This window comes from Pavona decussata, unplaced genomic scaffold (genome assembly GCF_977016875.1).
Source record: "Pavona decussata unplaced genomic scaffold, jaPavDecu1.1 SCAFFOLD_186, whole genome shotgun sequence".
Classification (NCBI taxonomy): Eukaryota; Metazoa; Cnidaria; class Anthozoa; order Scleractinia; family Agariciidae; genus Pavona; species Pavona decussata.
Window position 1 is genome coordinate 563939 of NW_028145595.1, and position 21062 is coordinate 585000.

The following is a 21062-nucleotide window of genomic DNA, read 5'->3' on the forward strand; positions in this document are numbered from 1 at the left end:
TTTCACAAGCCAAAATATAGAAAAGGGTACAGAAAACTCACTGATTTTGGTATTTCAAAGGGCCCTTCCAAAAATCTCGAAATAGACCCAACGGAAAAAAAAAAGACTTCTTCCACTGTAGGTATGTAAAGGGGTTAACATGTCCTCCGGAAGGTATGCGAAAGGGTTACCTTTCCTGTCAAAAACTGTATATAAACGTATAAGGTTTAGACCGGGGGGGGGGGGGGGAAGGGGAGCCTCCCTGTATAAACCTTTCTTGAGTACCCCTTCTCCCCCTCCCACGGATCTATCTTTACCTTCTGCTTAGCTTGGGTGATTGCGGTCGTGTCTGCACCACAATAAACTGCAGTGACTGCATATACTGCACATACTGCTGGATGTACGCCGATCTTAATTCTTGATGCCAACCCTCTTCTCTACAAGACGGCGTATCGGTTCGATTAGCTGGTTCTTCTTCCTTTGTTCCTAGAGATAAACAAAGACATCAAATTGTTTGCTCTCAAATTCACATCTTTGGCAATGTCATCGCGCAGAATGCCGCCACACATCCGGGACGTTTATGCGTTGTTCCCGCATTGTATTCTGGTCGTTAGATAGAAGAAATCGCAAAGAGTTACTATAGGAAAGTGTGAAGCAGTACTTTCCTGTGGTGCTGTTTATTTTGCTGTATAAGGTGGTTTTAACTTTTGAGTCTGTGGATGAAATCCTAAAGTATGACCATTCAAATGAAAGCTACTGAGCAGTACTTTCCTGTGATGCAGTTTACTATGCTTTGCAAGGTGATTCTAACTTATGAGTCTGGATGAAATCCTGAGCAGTACTTTCCTTTGATCCGGTTTATTTTGCTGTAAAAGGTTCAACAGTTTCTGTTGATATCTCATCAAAGCTCACCCTCTCTTTGTTTCTGTCCTTTGTTGTTCGTCTTTTCTTTAGCTTCTTCCATTTTCTCTTCACTGCAAGGCTCTTCCTCAGTTGAAGTAGTGTTCTCAGCCGCTGCAGCGGAACGCTTTCGTCTCCAATCAGGATGAAACAACAGCGGCGCCGTACAATAATGAATCAGCCTTGAAGAGCGCTTGAGTGTCTCAATTTTGTCCTCCTGTGGAACAACATATCATTAACCCTTTAACCCCTAATATCAAAGAACAAATTCTCTTATCTTGTCCCCATACTTTCTTATAAAAGTACTGGGGAGAAGTTATTAAAATATCAAGAAAATTCACCTTGGGTGATCATATCCTTAATTCTCATGACCTCAGGGGTTGAAAAAGCATTGATATTACAAGGAGAAATTTCATGCTGATCACTGTTAGGGTTAACACAACTCCTGGGTTACGGTGATGGCCCATACCATCGATTCGAATGACTATAGACGGGCTTTCCGTGGACAGACAAGTGTTTTTTTTAAGTCAGGAACAAGTCTTGTAGACTCAGTGGACTGAAAACAGTCAAAGCACTGAGAATGATGTATTATTCAGTAGGTGACACAGGCACACTCGAAAAAGGAAATCGGAGTGGTCCTATAAGGAGTCTAACCTAAGACCTTCCGATTACTAGTTTGGATGCTCTACCACTGAGTTACAGGAGACTCGTGGGAGTTAAGGCCATTAAACTAGGGCCATGGGACAAACATCCTGCATACTGTTCAAATTCAACGCAAGGACAAAACGTTTACTGAAAAAATCAACCTAAGTTCATTTTAATCGAGGGAGGTTGGCGTCCCGTTAAATAAAACAAGGGGTTTGCTTGTTGTTGTTTTGCTTTATCCCCTCGGCGAGAGACCAAAAAATCTACCTGATTGCTGTTTTTGAACAACGAGAAACGTTATGTTGAATTGTAAGATGTACAAGTGGGGCTTCTTACACTAATCTGCGCATGTGGAGGTCTGCACTGCCACATTCTGTAAAGCTCGTCTAAGTTCTGCTCCAGAATCGCTTCTGAGAAGTTAAAAAATTGTTTCATTAGTAACACTATTGATATGGCTGTATTGCTTTTAGGCCTCTAGCACAGTTTAACGTGCCTTAGTTCTCTTAATCAACAGCATTAGTTTGTCAAGAACTCCTTCAAAACTTATGAAGATAGTATTAGCGTCTGCACAGAAAGAAATTATCCGGAGTTCAAATTGCCAATCAATCCTCGATAGAAACACCATCCTCTGGTGTGTTATTACACTAACAAGAGAATGGTCTCTTGATACTAAAGTAACATATCAACATGGTAATTAACAAGTGAACTTACTTTTTATCTGCATTGAACGAATCTCCTGGAAATAAAGAAAACAGAAAAATTCAGGCAACAAGTAATGCAGTTTACTTTAGGAGCTGAGTGGGGTAAAAGGAGAACAGATTCGGTTGATATTTAAAAGGCAACGTATAATTAACAATTTAGATCCTGCGACATCGCGCAGAAAATCGCCTGATACTTAGCCGACAAGGCCGTAAGCCGAATGGGCTAAAATCAAGAGAAAGTCCGCAAGATTGAGCAGGATAATTGTTTTATTATTCAACACATTGATAACAGAGCACAGTTCTATTGCAGAAAAATTGGAGACGATCTTTATTTTGCCATCTTTTCTTCTCACGACTCACGACTCACGAAATTACGCATATCGTAGGATATCTGTTGACTCTGGACGACAAGTATTCAGTACACCACGACAATATTTGGGCAGTGCTACAATGTGTTGAATAATGACTTTGCCTGACTTCATTTACGAACTTGTGATATGTTGACAATAAAATTTAAACACCATCTACTGAACCACACAATCTCAAACAAAAAGAACCAAAAGCAGATAGATCACCTGAAACTGGTACCCATGCCTCTTGACAAGGTCACGGTTGTGAAAGTACTGCGCACGATAGAGAGGCTTAGGAGGTGTGACGTCACGAAGCACTTCATCAAATACCAGGATGTTGGGCGATGGTGGCATTTGCCTCGGCAAGGCACGTTCACGCTACAGAACAGTGAAATACAACGATTAATTTTGTATTCGTGGTGAAATTAAAATATAACGGAAAACTTGTGCAAAAGACCAGTTTTCAATTGAGTGTCGTAAAACCAAAACCAAACTAATTACTCTGAACAAATACAACAGATGTAGGCAATGCAATGAACCAATCAGAATTCGTAGAAAATTCATGTAACCGGCGCCAAGCGCGGGAAAACGCGTGCAAGCGAGGCACGATTGCTTTTGTTTTTTATTCTCATTGGTTAAAAAAAGTGGCGCGAGTTTTGCTAACCAATCACAGAGAGTAGTAAAGAAAAACCAAAGCAAGTACATGGAACTGGTGCCGAACGCGGGAAAACGCGTGCGAGCAAGTCAAGATTGGTTTGGGTCTAACTTCGCTATGTTGAGAAAGTGGCGCGTGTTTTGCTAACCAAGGACAGAATGTGAGTAAAGGAACACCAAAGCAAATACGTGTAACCGGCGCCAAGCGCGGGAAAATGCATGCGAATAAGTCACGATTGGTTTGGCTGTTTTTTCTCATTGGTTGAGAAAGTGGTGCGAGTTTTGTTAACCAATCACTGAGCGTTGTGACAAAAAAGCTAAACCAAAGCAAACGCGAATTACTTTCAACACTCAATTGAAAAGCGCATAAACACAACCAAGATTGAATAATTGTTAAGTACTGTATTTACTTACGTCAAGTGGAGGCGGTCCGGGACGGCTTATCAACAACGTCATGTCCATATCATTAGCAGACAAACAAAATGGATTCATTTCCTGCAAAAAAGGATCACAACCTTCGGTGAATTTTAAAGATTTTTCCCACTGATAACTGTCACGTCTTCACTCGTAAAAAACATCGATTTTATCTTCACCGCGGAGAGCGAAGATATCTCGATTCCACAACCGTTTTGTTATATATTAAGTAAGACGTCATCGGATCTTCCAAGAGAATCTTCGGACAGTTTTTAAACATTGTCGAAAATCTTCGGAAAACCGTCGGAAAAATTTCGGTTCATCGCAATAAAGGCCAACAGTGTCAACAACACGACTGCTTGGAGATGATAAATCCCCCCGCCCTCCCCACCCCGTGTTAAATTGTGATCACTCCCAATCTCTTCATGGTGTGAAAAGAATCGGGTGTTGTATTTCAGCGTGATAAGGCACTCACTTGGCCCGGAGAGAGATACTTACCTTTCCTTCCTTTCCTCTGTTGATGTCTGCAAACTGGGTGTGGTGGAACAAGCCCATTTTCTGGCTCAGAAGGCACGAGGCTAGATGGCAACGAGCATTACTCCAGTTGAGCAAGCGATGCAGTTGTTTGTCGAATGTTTGGTTCAAATCTGCGGACCAGTTGTAGGTGAAAGCTATCACCTATGCAGAAGAAAGAATAAACAATTTCAAACAAAAAAAGTTTCGTTTTCAGGATCGAAAATTTATACTGAGAAACGAGCTTTTTGTCACTTGACAAAGATTCCGTGACTGAATCGAAAGCTCGTATCTCAATATAAATTTTCGATCCTGAAAACAAAACTTTTTGGTTTGAAATACAATATGACAGGATCAAGGAACAACTTTTTCTCTAACAATAATAAACAAATAAACACTTTTGCAACGTTACTATCTTGTTTTCCCTTCAAAAAAATGAAAGTTTGTGACTAATGGAGCCAAAGTTAAATGAAATATATTTTGCTAAAAGCTGATACGAGATAAACTTTGTCGGAACGAGATTCTCATTTCTGTCATAAGATATTTACCGTTATTATATCAACGAGGGTGCGACTGTAAGTTTGTAAACTCATTTACGTTTTAATCATTCTGTCACAGAATAAAGCCAATTTATTCGTGAAAAAGTGCTGGCTCGTCTTAACGAGAAAGCCTGGTAGCAAAGATTACATGGGAAAATTACAGGGTGGTTAATGGGGATCCCAGTCAACCAGACTGAGATTTTCCATGCAATTACGAGGTTAATTTTCGGTGTGTTAAACAGAAGTGCTACAATCATCGCACACCAAGACAGCGAGGCTCACGTGATAAGCTCCTTATTTGGGGAGCATGGATGACGCAGTGGTGAGAGCACTCGCCTCCCACCAATGTAACCTGGGTTTGATTCCTGGACTCGGCGTCATATGTGGGTTGAGTTTGTTGTCGGTTCTCGTCCTTTCTCCTAGAAGTTTTTCTCCGGGTACTCCGGTTTTCCCCTCTCTTATAAAACCCAACATTTCCAAATTCCAATTCGATCTAGAGAGTGTCCCCATACCGTAAAGCGCATTTGATCATCCCACCATGGAATAATGCACTATACAAATTTACAATTTTTTATTTCAACTTCTTAGTTTCAACCCAAACAGAGCAAATTTTTATCACACTTACGTCTTTCTCCATAACGGTAACGAGGAGAAATTTCTGCCTAGGGACCCCTCCCACACAAACACTTGATAGAGAAGTGTTATCTGAAATGATCCTCCCAGAAGCCGGTGCATTTGGATCAAGCGGCTTAAAACGCTGAAGAGCTGGGCGAACTGAAATGAAAAACAAAAATGAAAAAAAAAAAAAAAAAAAAAGAAAAGAAAAGAAAGAAACACGTCAATTTCAAGCATGGAAAAACAACAGGAAAATGTTGCTATGATCTCTACACCTAATCGTACCTTTTTAGTACGCTTCGGAAGCATATCATGCGAGTTTGGTCGAGCCATGGTTTGCGTCGAGCCAAAATACCCATGGCGAGACCAAACGCGCCTGATATGCCGTCGAAGCGTACTAAAAAGGTACGATTAGGTATTTACCGTACCCAAATTCAGCCCAAACTCCGGTGATATTCGTGCGATATCAGGTCAGTGACTTGATATATAGACAATAGCCTACATTTGGCGCGAAAATATGCTCAGATATTTGTCCGCGGACATTATCTGTTCCGAGAAGCGAACAGTTTTCCGAGAGCGGAGCTCGAGGAAAACTGTAAGCTTCGAGGAGCAGATAACGTCCAAGGACAAATATCTGAGCATATTTTTAAAGTCAAATGGAGGCTATTGTGGTTATTATCCTTCAAATATTTTTCGCAACATGTAGCAACGAGCATAAGTATTTGAACATTTCGTTTAAGAGCAGTTTACCGTCAAAAACGTTTATCGACCAGCAGGTTTATCTCTCCTTCTGTCACAAAAGCAAACCGTTCCCCCATCTTGACATTAATTTTAATTGCAATTTTGACGCGCCTTGAAGTTTTTTTGAAATTGGGGAATATCACTTGGGGAATATCATCGGATATTTCCCAGTTTTAGCTGGGGGTATATTCGGTCACGTGAGGCGTTTAGACCAATCGCGCGCGAGCGAAAATATTTGATGGATTATAACGTAGGATATCCGGACAGTAGACAAGGCCTCTGATTGGCTGATTGCGAATTTGGGTACGGTAATTTACAAAATTGATGCCTGAATGAGACTTTGCAAGTTACATACTTCTTGGACGGCCATACGGATCTTCATGAGTCAAATCTGCAAGCGAAAGAAACCAACCCAAACGTGAGAAGAAAACGAGAACATTAGCAATGATTCCTCTACAGTTCCATCATTATATTGTGTAAAGCCGCGCAGCCAATTTTTAATGAAGCACTTTGTTGCAGCAACACATTGCAAGTCTATGATCGGGTTTGTTGCTTTAAAAGTTATCGACGTGCTATGTTGCATTAAAATCATCGTTAAAAATTGTTCCGTATTGCATCATCTTTGTGCCACGCAAGAAGGAGTACAGCCTCTATAAGTTTCCCAAGCCTTATACCTTCTTCTAGTCCCAGGCTTGCGCGCCACTGATCCATGTTTCGACCAACCACAACAAAGAAATGAGACGAGTCAGGGAGAGGTGCAAACTGTTTGCCTGATTTGTCTGCAGATGATTCATCCGAGTCTTGTACCTAGAAAAAAGAAAGAGGGGTGTGACCATTCAAATGAGAGCTACAGAGCAGTACTTTCCTGTGGTGCTGTTTATTATGCTATACAAGGTGGTTCTAACATTTGAGTCTGTGGTTGAAATCCTAAAGTGTGACCATTCAAATGAAAGCTACAGAGCAGTACTTTCCTGTGGTGCTGTTTATTATGCTATACAAGGTGGTTCTAACATTTGAGTCTGTGGTTGAAATCCTAAAGTGTGACCATTCAAATGAAAGCTACTGAGCAGTACTTTCCTGTGGTGCTGTTTATTATGCTGTACAAGGTGGCTCTAACTTTTGACTCTGTAGATGGAATCCTAAAGTGTGACCATTCAAATGAAAGCTACTGAGTAGCACTTTCCTGTGGTGCTGTTTATTATGCTGTACAAGGCCGGTGGTTCTAACTTTTGAGTCTGTGGATGAAATCCTAAAGTGCGACCATTCAAATGAAAGCTACTGAGCAGTACTTTCTTGTATTATGCTGTACAAGATGGTTCTAACTTTTGAATCTATGGATGAACTCCCTAGATTATGACTACTTAAATGAAAAATGAAAATCTGGTAATTTAATTTAAGTATTGCTCAAATTTTTTTTAAATTATCACCCCAGTGTAATCAGACTATCGATGAGTGTCTCTGGCCACAGATGAACTGGGTTAGAATGGACTGAAACTTGGAAAAAGTAAGGCTAACTGTTGTCAAGTTCTCGCATTTTCTTTCGTCCACAAAATGCACTAGAGCAGGTTATGAGTTGTTCCTTTCAAGAATTCAGTTAATTTCTTTTTCTTGATGTTCTAGAATTATTTTGTCACTAAGTCAAAGTGTTGTCCAAAAGTTCAAAATCCCCGTGATACTTGGTCACCGTAAAGAGATTCAAAAGCTGATGTTTTGAGAATTAGTGTTTTATAACAGCGAGTCCTCTTTACCTTCATTGGCTGTCTTGCTGGGTAGTAGTGAAAACTGTGTATCTCTGGTGGATATTCATTTTCCTTGTCTTCAGCTACATCGCAACTAAGCAAAGTAAAATAAATATATTTTCCTTTGTTAAACATGGTTTTCTTTCCTACTTCACTCTGCCGGAGCATCAACGACGATTTGGCATCGACAATGTTCGTATTTTGTTTTTTTTTATGGGTTTGCTCATGTTTTCGTCTTGTTTTGTGAAATTAAACAGCTATTTGGTCCAACGGTTTATAAGCTATCAATAGTAACAATAGAGTCCTAAAGTGTGACATCACAAATATTTGAATTTTTGATATTATGGAATTTGTTAGTATATTCGGAAAGAGCATGATGAAAAATTCCTACTTGCCAAAAATCAGCATCTTATTGTAATTTGGGGGCGAGATATTAGCTCTGTTATGCCCTGGTGACTCCATACAAATCCTTTTCATTTTGTCTCAGTTCGAAACGTTTGCAAAATTAGAAGGATTTGTATGGAGTCACCAGGACATAACAGAGCTAATATCTCGCCCCCAAATTACAATAAGATGCTGATTTTTGGCAAGTAGGCATTTTTCACCGAGCTCTTTCCGAAAACACCAACAAATCCCATAATTTCAGTAATTTAGTTTTTGTGACGTCATCACTTTATAATCATCCGTACAAGATCTTTATCTTTTGCCTGTTTGAGACTGCGCTCCTGCCCACTATAAAACAATGCACACAATAACATGTACCCACAAGGTCTCGCGCGAGTCTGACGACGTTTAGAAAAACTGGTAAGCGAGGTGCTAACAAGGATTCGCGAGGGCGAAGCGCAAGCACAGCTCTTAATCTTTGGCGTTTACGCGCGCCTTTTAAATTATAGCTAAACGAGAGACTGGTTACGAAACCGGCCTTGCCATCTTCAAAGTTGATAACAGTGGTGCTGCAATTTATGTTGGAACGGCCGTAATCGTAAATCGTACACAATCCTTGTTCACACTACAGCTGAATATCCTAACAGGAACGTTTCTATTGGTGAGTTGCCCCAACACAGTTTAAAATTTATTGTGGTTGGAGCACGCTCAAGGCCAAAAATGCTAACAAAAACATATCACAAAGAAGTTTGTCTGGCATCATAATCATGGCCTTTTAATAACCATGTTTAAACCAATGAAAATATAATTAGTATACTCACAAAGGTGCCTCCCGGTAAACTTTAGGCTTCATGTCAGGGCACAGAGATGAGATGAGATGCACAAGCTCGCTCAGAAAGGCATCTGAAGCAAAGTTGTTTATCAGTTTGCCGTCGATGCGGTATACAGACGGCACACTGAGGTCAAAGAAGAACGCAAACATGTCCTGACCTAAGCCCTGAAGACTAAAAAGAAAAGAATAAAAAGTTTATTATACTGTACAGGATGGTTCAAATATTTTTGAAACCGTAAAGTGTGCCTATTTAAATGAAAGCTACTGAGCAGTGCTTTCCTGTGGTGCTGTTTATTATGCTATACAAGCTGTGTTTCTAATTCTTGAGTCTGTGAACGAAATCCTAAAGTGTGACCATTCAAATGAAAGCTACTGAGCAGTACTTTCCTGTGGTGCTGTTTATTATGCTGTACAAGCTGTGTTTCTAATTCTTGAGTCTGTGAACGAAATCCTAAAGAGTGACCATTCAAATGAAAGCTACTGAGCAGTACTTTCCTGTAGTGCAGTTTATTATGTTGCACAAGCTGTTTTTCTGATTTTTGAGTCTGTGAATGAAATTCTAAAATGTGACCGCTCAAATGAGAGCTACTGAGCAGCACTTTCCTGTAGTGCAGTTTATTATGTTGTACAAGCTGTTTTTCTGATTTTTGAGTCTGTGAATGAAATTCTAAAATTTGACCATTCAAAATGAAAGCTACTGAGCAGTACTTTCCTGTGGTGCTGTTTATTATGCTGTCCAAGGTGGTTCGAACTTTTGAGTCTGTGGATGAAATCATAAAGTTCGTCCATTCAAAATGAAAGCTACTGAGCAGTACTTTCCTGTGGTGCTGTTTACTATATTTTTGTTATCTCATATTTACAAGTACGCTGTCTTCATATCATGTATTAGCCAATCATTTTTTTCTATGTATTTTTCAAACTTTAATTTAAGGAGCCGTTACTATATTTTCCTTCAGTATAGCTCTGGCCTGAGGAAGACTAATTCTATTAGTCTAAATATTGGCCACTAATAAATCTGCCCTTTGCCGTAGTGCCAGCCTTGCATTCAGTTTTGTATTTTCTGTTTATTATGCTGTACAAAATGGTTTTAACTCTTGAGTCTGTGGATGAAATCCTAAAGTGTGACCATTCAAATGAAAGCTACTGAGCAGTACTTTCCTGTGGTGCTGTTTATCATGCTGTACAAGGTGGTTCTAACTTTTGAGTCTGTGGATGAAATACTGAAGCATGAACATTCAAAATGAAAGCTATTGAGCAGTACTTTCCTGTGGTGCTGTTTATTATGCTGTACAAGGTGGTTCTAGCTTTAGAGTATGTGGGTGGAATCCTAAAGTGTGACCATTCAAATGAAAGCCACTGAGCAGTACTTTCCCATGGTGCTGTAGGGTGACGAGCATTTGGCGAGATGACATTTCCTGTATTTTTTCTTTTTACCTTGGATGAAGCTCTCCTCGTTCTCCATTCTCAAACTGAATTCGTTTCTTCCTTTTCTCTTGCTCTTTCCGTCGTCTTGCCTCAATATCCTGCCAAGTCGCCTGACCATCAAATGGCTGACCAACACTCGCCGTATCCACTCCACTTAACGAAATCGCCTTGGATGCGCTACTCGTAATGCTCACAGAAGAAATTTTGCGCGACTTTTCACGTTCTGAAAATGCCCCCTCCATTTTAGGAGTAAACACGATGTTTTCCGACACAGGTGTACCAGGCTGTGAGGTAAATTCTTGGGATTCCTGTATTTCTGCCGCCGTGAAGCTCTCGAATGTTTGCTCCACATCTGAGGATAGCTCCGATTTATCCTGCGACTTGATAACTTCAGGCGTTGATTTCAATTTGCTTTTAGATGGCGTTTCATTGCCTTCAACGCAAAGAGATGTCTGTTAATAATTAAACGATACAATCTATTTCACATGTTCACCCTGAAAGGAAAGTTATTTGATATACTTGAAACTGTAGACTCCTATATTGAAGTGGAAACGATAATTGACCAAATGAAAAACTGATCATCCATGTCCTTCTCTTTTGCTAGTATAATCCGATTCTCCTTTTACCTCTTCATCTCTTTTCTATTGTAACATTAATGATAATAAAAATTACATGTAATTTACTTTAATTTTGTTGCATAGCGTTATCTAAATCTGCGTTATTATGTAAAGTTAAGTTTTTCCGTTTTCCAGCTTGTTTGTAATTTATTGTAATTTCCATTATTTCCATTATGTTCTCGTGCTCGTCTTGTCCCGCCTCGACTAGCTTTGTGGCTATTTGCGGGACAAGCAACTTATATCATCTGAATTTGTAAATAAATTGTTTTTGTTTTTGTTGTTGTTGTTGTACCCTCATATATTCCCTCCACAGCTTTATTAAGAACTCACTCAATGATCAATCCCCAGTTGGCTTGATAGCTGAGTTGATAGAAACGGATGTTTGGTTATTCAACGGAGTTGATAAGGTAATTTGACAACCGTAAAGAGATTCGAGCGCTAACGTTTCGAGCGTTAGCCCTTCGTCAGAACGAATTCTAGCAGAATTCAGGCAACAGACCTGCACCTTTCAAAAGCTCTATTTTTCACTGGACCCTGATAACCTGCAGCTGCATTGTTTTTTAGGGCTGGGAATATTGTTCTTTTGTTCGTTCTTTTGTCATTTCGACCAACCATCTAAGACGTTGTAAATGGTGGAGCTCGCCCCTTTTTAGAACCCGTGTCACATATAAACGTAGTAAATGGCTTCGCTCGCCACCAGCCTTCAGAAATTCAGTGGTGAGAGCAGAGTTTTCGTTTTATTGTCCCATGCCTGTGACATCACAATCATAACACCTTTCTCGTGCGTGTGCATGTACTGGAATTTTCTATCGCTCCCTTACCTGCCGCTCCCAATCCCTCCTCTACATTTTCCGCAGGAGCAGATTCAGATTTGAACACTTCATCGTCCATCGTGCTCTGCCTTGAAACTGGATGTGAAGATGAAACACTCTGCCGCTGGGATAAGAACGGATTCGGTTGAATCCGGCCTGGTGTTCCTGTGGTTACGGAATTTCCTGGTTTCCCTGTTAAAAGGGAATTGCCAGATTGAGAATTGAGCAGCCCTAATTGTTCTTCAGTACTGATAGCGTGGACGATACGACCTGATGATTCTCATGGGAAGTAGGGAAATTTGTATTCTTAGTTGTATTGCACATTAAAAAAAAAAGAACATGCGAAAATCATAATCTAAATACTTTCCACAAAGAGAAGATATCTTTCATACGAACAAATGGAATGACAACAAGCTAATTTTATGCCTGTTTCCCGCAACTACATTGTGGTGTGTCTTTAATGGTTTACACCTTTTGTCAGATATGCATTTATAATTGGGAGTATAGAACAGTTTTCAATCGAGTGTCAAAAGTAATTTCGCGTTTGCTTTGTTCTTGCTTCACTGCGTTCTATGATTGGTTGGCAAAACTCGCGCCACTTTCTTAACCAATGAGAGACAAACCTAAAACACGCGTTTTCCCGCGCTTGGCACCGGTTACATGTATTTGCTTCGAGTTCTGATTGGTTCATTGTGCTGTTTACGCCTTTTTTGATTAGTCAGAGTAATTACAGGCACTCCAATAATCAGAAACAAACAATCCAACCAAACCTAACAGGTTAATAGCCGAACTGGCAGGAGGCAAACCAGCTGGATATTTACAAGCGTGAGCAAGGAGCTAGGACCGAGAAACAATTCCAGTTAGCGACCAGAGGGAGACTTGATCCAAGTCCGGCGCACTAACCACCCAGCCACGCCGCCCTCACTAGATTATTCAAACATTTTCACAGAAGCCTACCTGTGGATTCCGTCGAGGGGGTACTCCCCGTGGACGGTGTTCGTCGTTGCCCCCCAAGTGAGGCCGCCCTGCTACGGAACCCTGACTGACTACCGAAATCCAGCTGGCGCCTTGAGGACCTTTCTGACGCCGGTGCATAGGATCCTAATGTAGGACCTTTTGGACTGAGGGTGCTTGGTGAAGCAGGCTCCGAACAGGACCTTGAGTGTGTCACCTGGGTTTTACGGTACTTCTCAGGTACTTTTGATAAGGGCGCAGTCAACAGGTAGTACTCGGTTAGCAGATCGCAGAGCGCATGTCTTAAACTGAGCTTCAGATGGTTAGAAAGTTGATCCAGGCCTATGTCGCCGCGTTCCCAGATGGCAAACTGTACCATGATGTCATCCTCGGCTATGAAGTAAAAATAATTTCGTCACACAAATACAACAGAAGCTCCGTAAAATAACTGCTCTGTTAAAAACGCACGCAATAAAGAGTACTGTCCAATTGCTCCAGCACGTGTTCGTTGTGTTTGAGGATTTTAAAGTTCTTGGGACTGTAGCGTTACAAATCAGTCAGGATTTGAACCTGGGAGTTCCAGATAACAAGGTCAGCGCCCTGACGTTGAGGCCACATCGGATGCCGCCTACGACAAAGATATTTTGGCACGGTTTATGACTGTGGGAATAACAGATCTTGGGAAGGATCTGCTTTTCCCGCATAGTCATAGAGTGCATCTTCTTGACGAACGCGAGTTTTTCGGACCATCTTGTGATGGGCAGAATGCATGCGCACTAACAAAAGGGTGCGTCGGCCTTAAAACTGAATCCCACAAGGGAAAGCGAGTTAGTCGCTGTTAAAAGGACATGTCTGTAGGTTTAAGAGGAAGCGTACATTCTTACCAAGCTGCTGTTTATCTTCGCATAAGAACGCTTCAGTAAACTGCTCGAAGTTGTCCAATTCACCAACATAACCATTACAGGCTGTCTTACCACATGGAATGTAGATATATCCACCACGAGAGTTGAGGACGGACACTGAAATACACGCCAAACCTACAAAGACGAAAACACAACAATAGACCCTTCTCCAAAATGGCGGCGACAGATTTGAATGAGTTGAAATTGAACCGAATGAAAAACTGATACCAGCACTGGAAACAGCACATTTACTTTAGTAACCTTGCAAAGTTTCAGCATATTAGGTGTTATATCAGCTTAAGAAATGTAAGATGAAATTTGACAAATTTACAGACGTTTGTATGACTGGGGGTATACGTCATACCCCCAATCATGCAAAAGTCTGTAAATTTTTCATTTTTCAACTTACATTTTCTCAGCTGATATCACACCTGATATGCTGAAACTTTGCAGGGTTACTAAAGTAAAAGTGCTCTTTCCAGTGCTGGTGTACGTTTTTAATTTTAACTTATTTGAATTTTCGGCCGCCATTTTGGAGAAGGATTTATACCGTGTTGAACTTGACGACGTAAGTAATACGAAAGGCAATAACAAAATACAACAAAACAAAAACTTGACTAAGTAATCTGGTCGACCCGTTTGTCACTAAAAACAACGCGCTGTGCCCTCATCCTCATGAATGCAATTTTAAGAGCCGTCCTTAGAAAGATTTGGAATTACCTTTACGACCATGCTTATCATCCATTTGCCGCTCGCTGTATTTAGTTTCTCAGTAAAATTGAGTAGCTTTGCGTTAACATGAAGGCCAGAATTGTTTTGCACTATTCTCAACTATGTAATAATTTTTTTCAACGAAACATAAACGCGAATCTAACGTTTGCCGTTCGCTCACATTGGCCTTTTCGTATCGTACACAAACTTGACTAAGTAATCTGGTCTACCGGTTGGTCAATGGAATTCGTTGTCACCCCATCTTCACTAATGCCTTCTTAAACGTAGTCATTTTCATTTGTTCAGTTGAAACGGGAGAAAAATACTTTTCTCTTGCACAAGCTTTTCCGTACCGTTTCCAAAAGAGTGAAGGGAGTTGCCTGTACATGAAAGTTCTCTTTTGCGCCATTCACACCAAGGCTTAAACACGTTTAAAAACTGTTTAGTTAAACACGCCGGTTTAAAATTGTTTCCTTCATAAAAGTTGCTTTCGGATTTTTGTCGACTACAGATCTAGCACGAATGAAAGCATAAGTTAAAGTTTACTTGAATCTTATGCCAAAGCCAATGGTCCAGCTTTATGTTACCAATTTTCATTTTGTTAAACCTGGTTTAATAAAACATGTTTTGTTGGTGTGGGTGGGGCTTTTGTCACAACATTCACTGCTTCGCTGACTGAACTACGACAAAAGACGGTAATAAAGCGCATTCACTGTTCTACCAAACTACGTTGCGACAACAAACGGTAGAAATACAAGGGCGCTTTCCATCTGTCAGAACTGGCTGGGCAGATGGATCATTTCGCAAACAGAAGGCACCTATTTGAACGACCTTTTATGCGACTCTTTAAAAACTCATTGAAAATTCATAAGCCCATTGACCTATCAAATGGTCGATAATACATCACGTGCAGTGACTTTATATCGATAAAACCTCCTCTTCATTAGTATGCGGTGTTTTAACAGCTGATAAAACACTCCTCATCAGTATGCGGTGTTTTTCTCGTACGCTAATTTCCAACGTTCACAAAAGCATAATTGTTATGAACTCTATTTACACACGCTTTTCTAGGAATGTTTTTGAAGCCGTTCAAAAAAGCCGCAGCACGTGTTTTATCGGGTCTAAAATCACTCGGATGCGCCTCGTGGTTTTAAACCCGATAAAACACTCCTGCTCGTTTTTTAAACATTACTTTTAGAATTCCGTCAAAATAGCGCACTCTACTTTCAGAATGTACCATTTTAAAGAATTCGAAGAACCATTTCTTCAAATTAGTACACTCTATTCATAAACCGACCGGTTCTGACAAATGGAAACGATCCCTAGTTACAGCACTTCTACCCTGAAACAACCACACCTATCCCAGACCAACCTTTTCCACCAGACGAGTGAGGCCTGTTGTACAAGTAGACCTCCGGCTCCAGTCTCCGGCTATCTCCGCTGTTGTCCCCAGTAGCTTCCGTCTTGCTCCCGCTCACGGCTTTGAAGTGGTGGCTGGGGTCGGAGTCCATATACCGAGGGCAGTACAGCAGCTGAAAGAGGTTCTGCCGCAAATAATAGGTGAGCGGACAGAGGTAGTTGACATCCATAGGTGGGATGGTAAGAGTCAGTGTCGTCTTGGGTCCTTGACCTTGTGGTTGGATAAACTGTGAAAAAGAAAAATTATCCAAAGAATTCCTGTGAGAAACCGTACTTCATTGACATTCCAATCCTAGCAGTATGCAGGATGTTTGTCTCATGAACCTAGTTTAATGGCCTTAGCTCCCACGAGTCTCCTGTAGCTCAGTGGTAGAGCATCCGAACTAGTAATCGGAAGGTCTTAGGTTCGACTCCTGATAGGAGCACTCGGATTTTTTTTCCGAGTATGCCTGTGTCATTTACTGATTAATACATCATTCTCAAACCATACTTTGTAAGTAAGAAAACACAGGAAATTTTACACTAATTATAACTGGTAAGAAAAACAAGAACACCTTCGAAAACTTGCCATAACAAGTTTGTTCGAAGTGGACCCACCTTGTCTAGGATAGGGGGGTTGTCGAAGACGCCACCTATCTCGTGAACATTATCGACAAAATTTTATTGGCTTTAAAATTGAGTTGACACAGAAATATTCAGCTAGCGAGAGTGAGCATCGCTAGATGATGACCATGACCATGACTTGTTTGCCCATCATTATGCATTTGTTTGATACCATTATTGTTGTATCAACTGATAAAGAGTGGTGGTATTGATCCATCAAAGTATAAGTGATGGAAACTGTGTGAGTCATCTTAAGGTGATTCCATCGAACGAACGTTTGTAATGAGAATTTCTTGAAAATCTCTACAGATGTTAAGTACATCTAGTACATCAGAAAAATAAAATAAAAAGAGGAGGTCACCGTGCTTGTTTTCACCCTAGAGGGCTGTAGTATCTCACTATTTTCGAGGCATGTGACCTCAACATTAAAAGAGCTAGTCTTCAGCGAGAAGTGCCCACTACTTTCAGAAAGTTTGTACTGACAATGAAATACTAGCATTTTCTTATAACAGTACTGTAACTTTGTAGTAAAACGCCCTAAAGTGGCTAAATAAATTAATCCCATAGCATAATAGGGGACATTCGAGCTGTTGTACGCTTCCCGCGCAACGTCCAAAATTGATCGTAGTAGTGATTCCACAATAATTTTTCGAAATTGAATAATGAAAAATTATTGAAACTGGGATATAACTTAAAGAGTCGTGAGCGGTCAGCGATGGCGGATAGACGTGGATTTTAGAGCTCCGCTTAGTTCTGGCTAGACCGCGCGTATTCCACCACATAAATAGCGAAAAAACATTGTAATAGCACTCTGGGTCGGTTAGAGAGACCGAAAGAAGCAAATTGGTAGCTTTTCAAGCGAAAATGTCGGAAACTCCTTCTGACACGTGTTCACTCGAAGAACTTTATAGGGTCGAAGACTTAAAGGACATCTCGAAATGCTTCGCGAAACTTCACACAAATATAGGAGCAGAATTCTGCCAGGTTCGTGAGAAACTCAAGGAAACAACCGACCGAGTCGTGGAATTGGAGAAGGCGGTGTCACACTTCGAAAATGAGCAGTTGGAGATGAAGGAAAGTACGATACCCGGGATAATAGAAGAGGCTGAAAAGCGCGACAAGTCCATACGCGACGAACTTCTTGCCCTGAATCTTTGGGGCAGGAAATGGAATCTCATTTTTCACGGTATAACCGGGGAGTTAAAAGAAACTTCCGAAGCTACAAGACACAAAATTCAAGAATTCTTCAATACTACACTCAAGATGGATCCAGGTGAAGTGAAAAATATTAAATTCGCTGCGTGCCATAGAATTAGAGGAAGCCGAGACGCAACTAAAGAGTCGATCATCGTCAGGTTTGTCGACCTGCAACAGCGGGATTACATTCTTAATCTAGCCAAGAAGCTCCCAAAAGGATCACGTTATGGAGTGATGGTCGATCTACCACCAGAGCTCTCGAAGCTTAGAGGCCGACTTCTCAAGAAGAAATAGGAGCTTCCCTTTCAGCAACAAAAGGAGGCGAAATTAAAGTATCTACAGAAGGCCCCATTCATTCAACTAGTCGTGGCTGGTCAGGTTCAAGAATCGGGTTGAACTATGGCAAAAGCTAAGTTATTGCCTGTCTTACTGAGTAAAAGCTAATTTCAAGAATAGCATATCTAATAATTATGTCGCTATTAACATTTTGTTTAAGTACTTCTAGTACGCGCGAGTCGCAGCACAGGACATCATTACTATAAGCCAGAAGCTGCAATCGCTAACAGGGCGCTACTTGTTGTGTTTGTTTAGTGTTTGTTTGTTCTTGTTCTGGATTGATAAGTCTCAATCTGTTTTCGTCTTACATATGCAAATATATATATTTATTGTAGCGTTTGCTCTGTGCCAGCAAATCAATTCTACCTTTTTGCGTTGTAATAAGTATGCAAGATTAACAGATCATAACATTTAAATTCAGTGAGGATAAAATTAACAGATTGAAGATCGGGACATTGAATTGTAAAGGTTTAGCAGATGAAAAAAAAAAGAAAAGACATCTTTAATTGGCTTCGGCAAAAGAAACTTGACATATATTGTCTACAGGAAGCGCATATCCAAAATAGCAAAAGAGAGCAAGCAAGGTGGAAATCCCAATGGGGCTATGAGGCGTTTTTTAGCAGTTTAGATAGCAAAGTTGCGGAGTTGTTATTCTATTTAACAATACATTTGAATATGTGCTGCACAATGTAATTAGCGATCAACAAGGCAGATATATCGTATTAGATATTTCCATTTTTCAGCAACGTTGCACTTTGGTTACTCTGTATGGTCCGAACACGGACTCGCCAGAATTTTTTACAAACCTGACAGAAAATCTAATCAATTGGGAACTGTCAAATCAACCTATTATATTATGCGGGGACTGGAACGTGGTGCTAAATTACCATAATGACACGATAAATTACTCAAAGGAAATCAATCCGAAGGCTCAAAAATCTGTGCTGGATTTAATCGATACTTTCGAGTTGGGCGATGTCTATAGAGACCAGGAACCAACTGGACGTAGTTATACTTGGAGTGCGTACAGTAATTTAAAACAAGCAAGACTCGATAATGGCGTAAATGGAATAAATATCTACCATCTCCTGTCGAGGATTGGTCTACCTATTACAGTATCCCTTTCTTATGCACGAGTGCTAGTAAGCTGAGAAGCTTTCAATATAGGATATTCCATAGAATTATTGCCACAAATGTATTGTTAATGAAAATGGGTATTAAGGATCACGATAATTGCTTTTTTTGTGACAGTAAACCTGAAACCATAGAGCACCTATTTTGGTACTGTGACCGGATATCCCACCTCTGGATCGCCCTCGCAAATTGGATCTGGTCGGTAACAGACATTGAAATAGAATTTTCTCTTGAATCTGTTCTCTTGGGCTATACAAACTGTATGCCTTATAAGAATGCGATTAATTGTATTATTTTAGTAGTCAAGTTTTTCATATACAAATGCAAAATGGAGGGACGTGAACCCGATTTCGCTGGCGTACAGAGCTACGTTAAGTTTCATTACAATATTGAAAACTTTGCACGTGACTTTTCTCATCACGATAAAATTTTAAGTAAGTGGAAACCGATGAAAAAATTATTTTGTCAATAAATGATGTAATGTGCTGTAATGTAAGTAGAATAAGCATTGTACCGTATTTTAAGTTGAGTAAGTATTGTAATGTAAGTAATGTAAGTTGTATCTTGAAAGTAGAGTTATTGTAATGTTAGTGGTGTAAGAGATCTGTATTGTAAGTAATGTAAGCAGTTTTGTGTTTTGCAAATTAAAAATAAAAATAAAAAATAAAAAAAAATAAAAAAAAATAATAAAAAAACTTAAAGAGTCGTATTTTCTTTAATTTCGTTGAATAAAAAATGGGGGTCACCGTGCTCGTTTAGAAGAAAAGGACCATTTATTTTCCTGCCGAGCTTAACCTCAAGGAAATCTCGCAATGTTGTGCGTGCGCGCGCTCGTGCGCGCGCTAAATGACAGTGGAATCACCTTAAATGAAGATCATCCTAAACAAAACAGTGGGTCCCACTACAGACTTACCCTGACATCAGCATAGGTTAATTTGCAGTTAGGATTTCTGGACAGAAGAACTGACAACACTTCCAACATCGCCTCATTGATTCTGTTCTGCAGAACCTCAACTAGTTCTACAATGATCTCAGGCCCGGGATCGTCTACGCCGTATACATGAAGTGCAATGCTCTTGTCCACCACGGGTTGTACCGCGTGCAGGCTGCGTCCGCTCTCACTGATCGTGTCTCGGTCGCGGTCAAGAGCTGAAAGTTGCTTCTTTACTTTTGAATCCTGCGTGAAGAAAAAGGGGATTCATTTGCAGCCTTTAAGGGGCACTCTCACGGTGATTTTGCTGTATTTTGGTAGAAACTGCTGAAATATTTGACAAAGAACCTGTTTTCCAACATGACATTGCTCTTAGAACACCAGGGAGAAGATATCAAGGGATTTCTCAGAGGTATAACAAACTATTATCAGACTATTTTCATTCATTCCTGTCCTCGGAATACGTTAAATAATATTCAAAAACTCATTAATAATTCATAAGCCCATTGACCTATCAAATGGTCGATAATACATCACGTGCAGTGACTTTATATCGATAAACCTCCTTATTAGTATGCGGTGTTTTATCAGTTGATAAAACACTCCTCGTCAGTATGCGGTGTTTTTCTCGTATGCTAATTTCCAACGTTCACAAAAGTATAATTGTTAAGACCTCTATTGCCACACGTTTTTGAAGCCGTTTAAAAACCTCGCAGCACGTGTTTTATCGGGTCTAAATCCACTCGGCTGCGCCTCGTGGTTTTAACCCCGATAAAACACTCCTGCTCGTTTTTTAAACATTACATAAATTCTTGTCACAAGGTCTGAGAAATTAGAGCAAAACGTAGCTTTCGACCCTATCTCACAGCCTTCGTCAGCAAAGTGAGCTCTACGTTGTCACGTGATTACATGTTGTCTAGTCACGTGACAACAAGAAAATGGCGGGAAGAAAAGTTTTTAGTGACTTAATTCTCTAAAATACACAAGAAGAACCTTTTTTCAAGTTGCAATCCAT

The 21062-nt window shown here is 40.3% G+C and overlaps 1 protein-coding gene across 3 annotated transcripts in view; it reads right to left on the reverse strand.

The window, feature by feature from the left end:
• Nucleotides 1–21062, reverse strand: part of LOC146462553 (KICSTOR complex protein SZT2-like) — a 79536-nt gene that overhangs the window by 12787 nt on the left and 45687 nt on the right. For all 3 annotated transcript variants that reach the window (XR_014857062.1, XM_085085263.1, XM_085085262.1), the window contains exons 40-57: nucleotides 20030–20293; nucleotides 15800–16073; nucleotides 13699–13851; nucleotides 12818–13207; nucleotides 11870–12052; nucleotides 10441–10864; nucleotides 8996–9178; nucleotides 7800–7884; nucleotides 6726–6858; nucleotides 6407–6442; nucleotides 5321–5469; nucleotides 4142–4321; nucleotides 3644–3724; nucleotides 2801–2953; nucleotides 2236–2260; nucleotides 1861–1934; nucleotides 892–1096; nucleotides 297–465 (exon numbers count right to left, since the gene is read on the reverse strand). Coding sequence is in view for 2 of the 3 variants with exons in the window: in XM_085085263.1 (XP_084941389.1) it covers nucleotides 297–465; nucleotides 892–1096; nucleotides 1861–1934; nucleotides 2236–2260; nucleotides 2801–2953; nucleotides 3644–3724; nucleotides 4142–4321; nucleotides 5321–5469; nucleotides 6407–6442; nucleotides 6726–6858; nucleotides 7800–7884; nucleotides 8996–9178; nucleotides 10441–10864; nucleotides 11870–12052; nucleotides 12818–13207; nucleotides 13699–13851; nucleotides 15800–16073; nucleotides 20030–20293 (3161 nt within the window). In the remaining variant the exon portion in view is untranslated. The remainder of the gene's footprint in view (nucleotides 1–296; nucleotides 466–891; nucleotides 1097–1860; nucleotides 1935–2235; nucleotides 2261–2800; nucleotides 2954–3643; nucleotides 3725–4141; nucleotides 4322–5320; nucleotides 5470–6406; nucleotides 6443–6725; nucleotides 6859–7799; nucleotides 7885–8995; nucleotides 9179–10440; nucleotides 10865–11869; nucleotides 12053–12817; nucleotides 13208–13698; nucleotides 13852–15799; nucleotides 16074–20029; nucleotides 20294–21062) is intronic.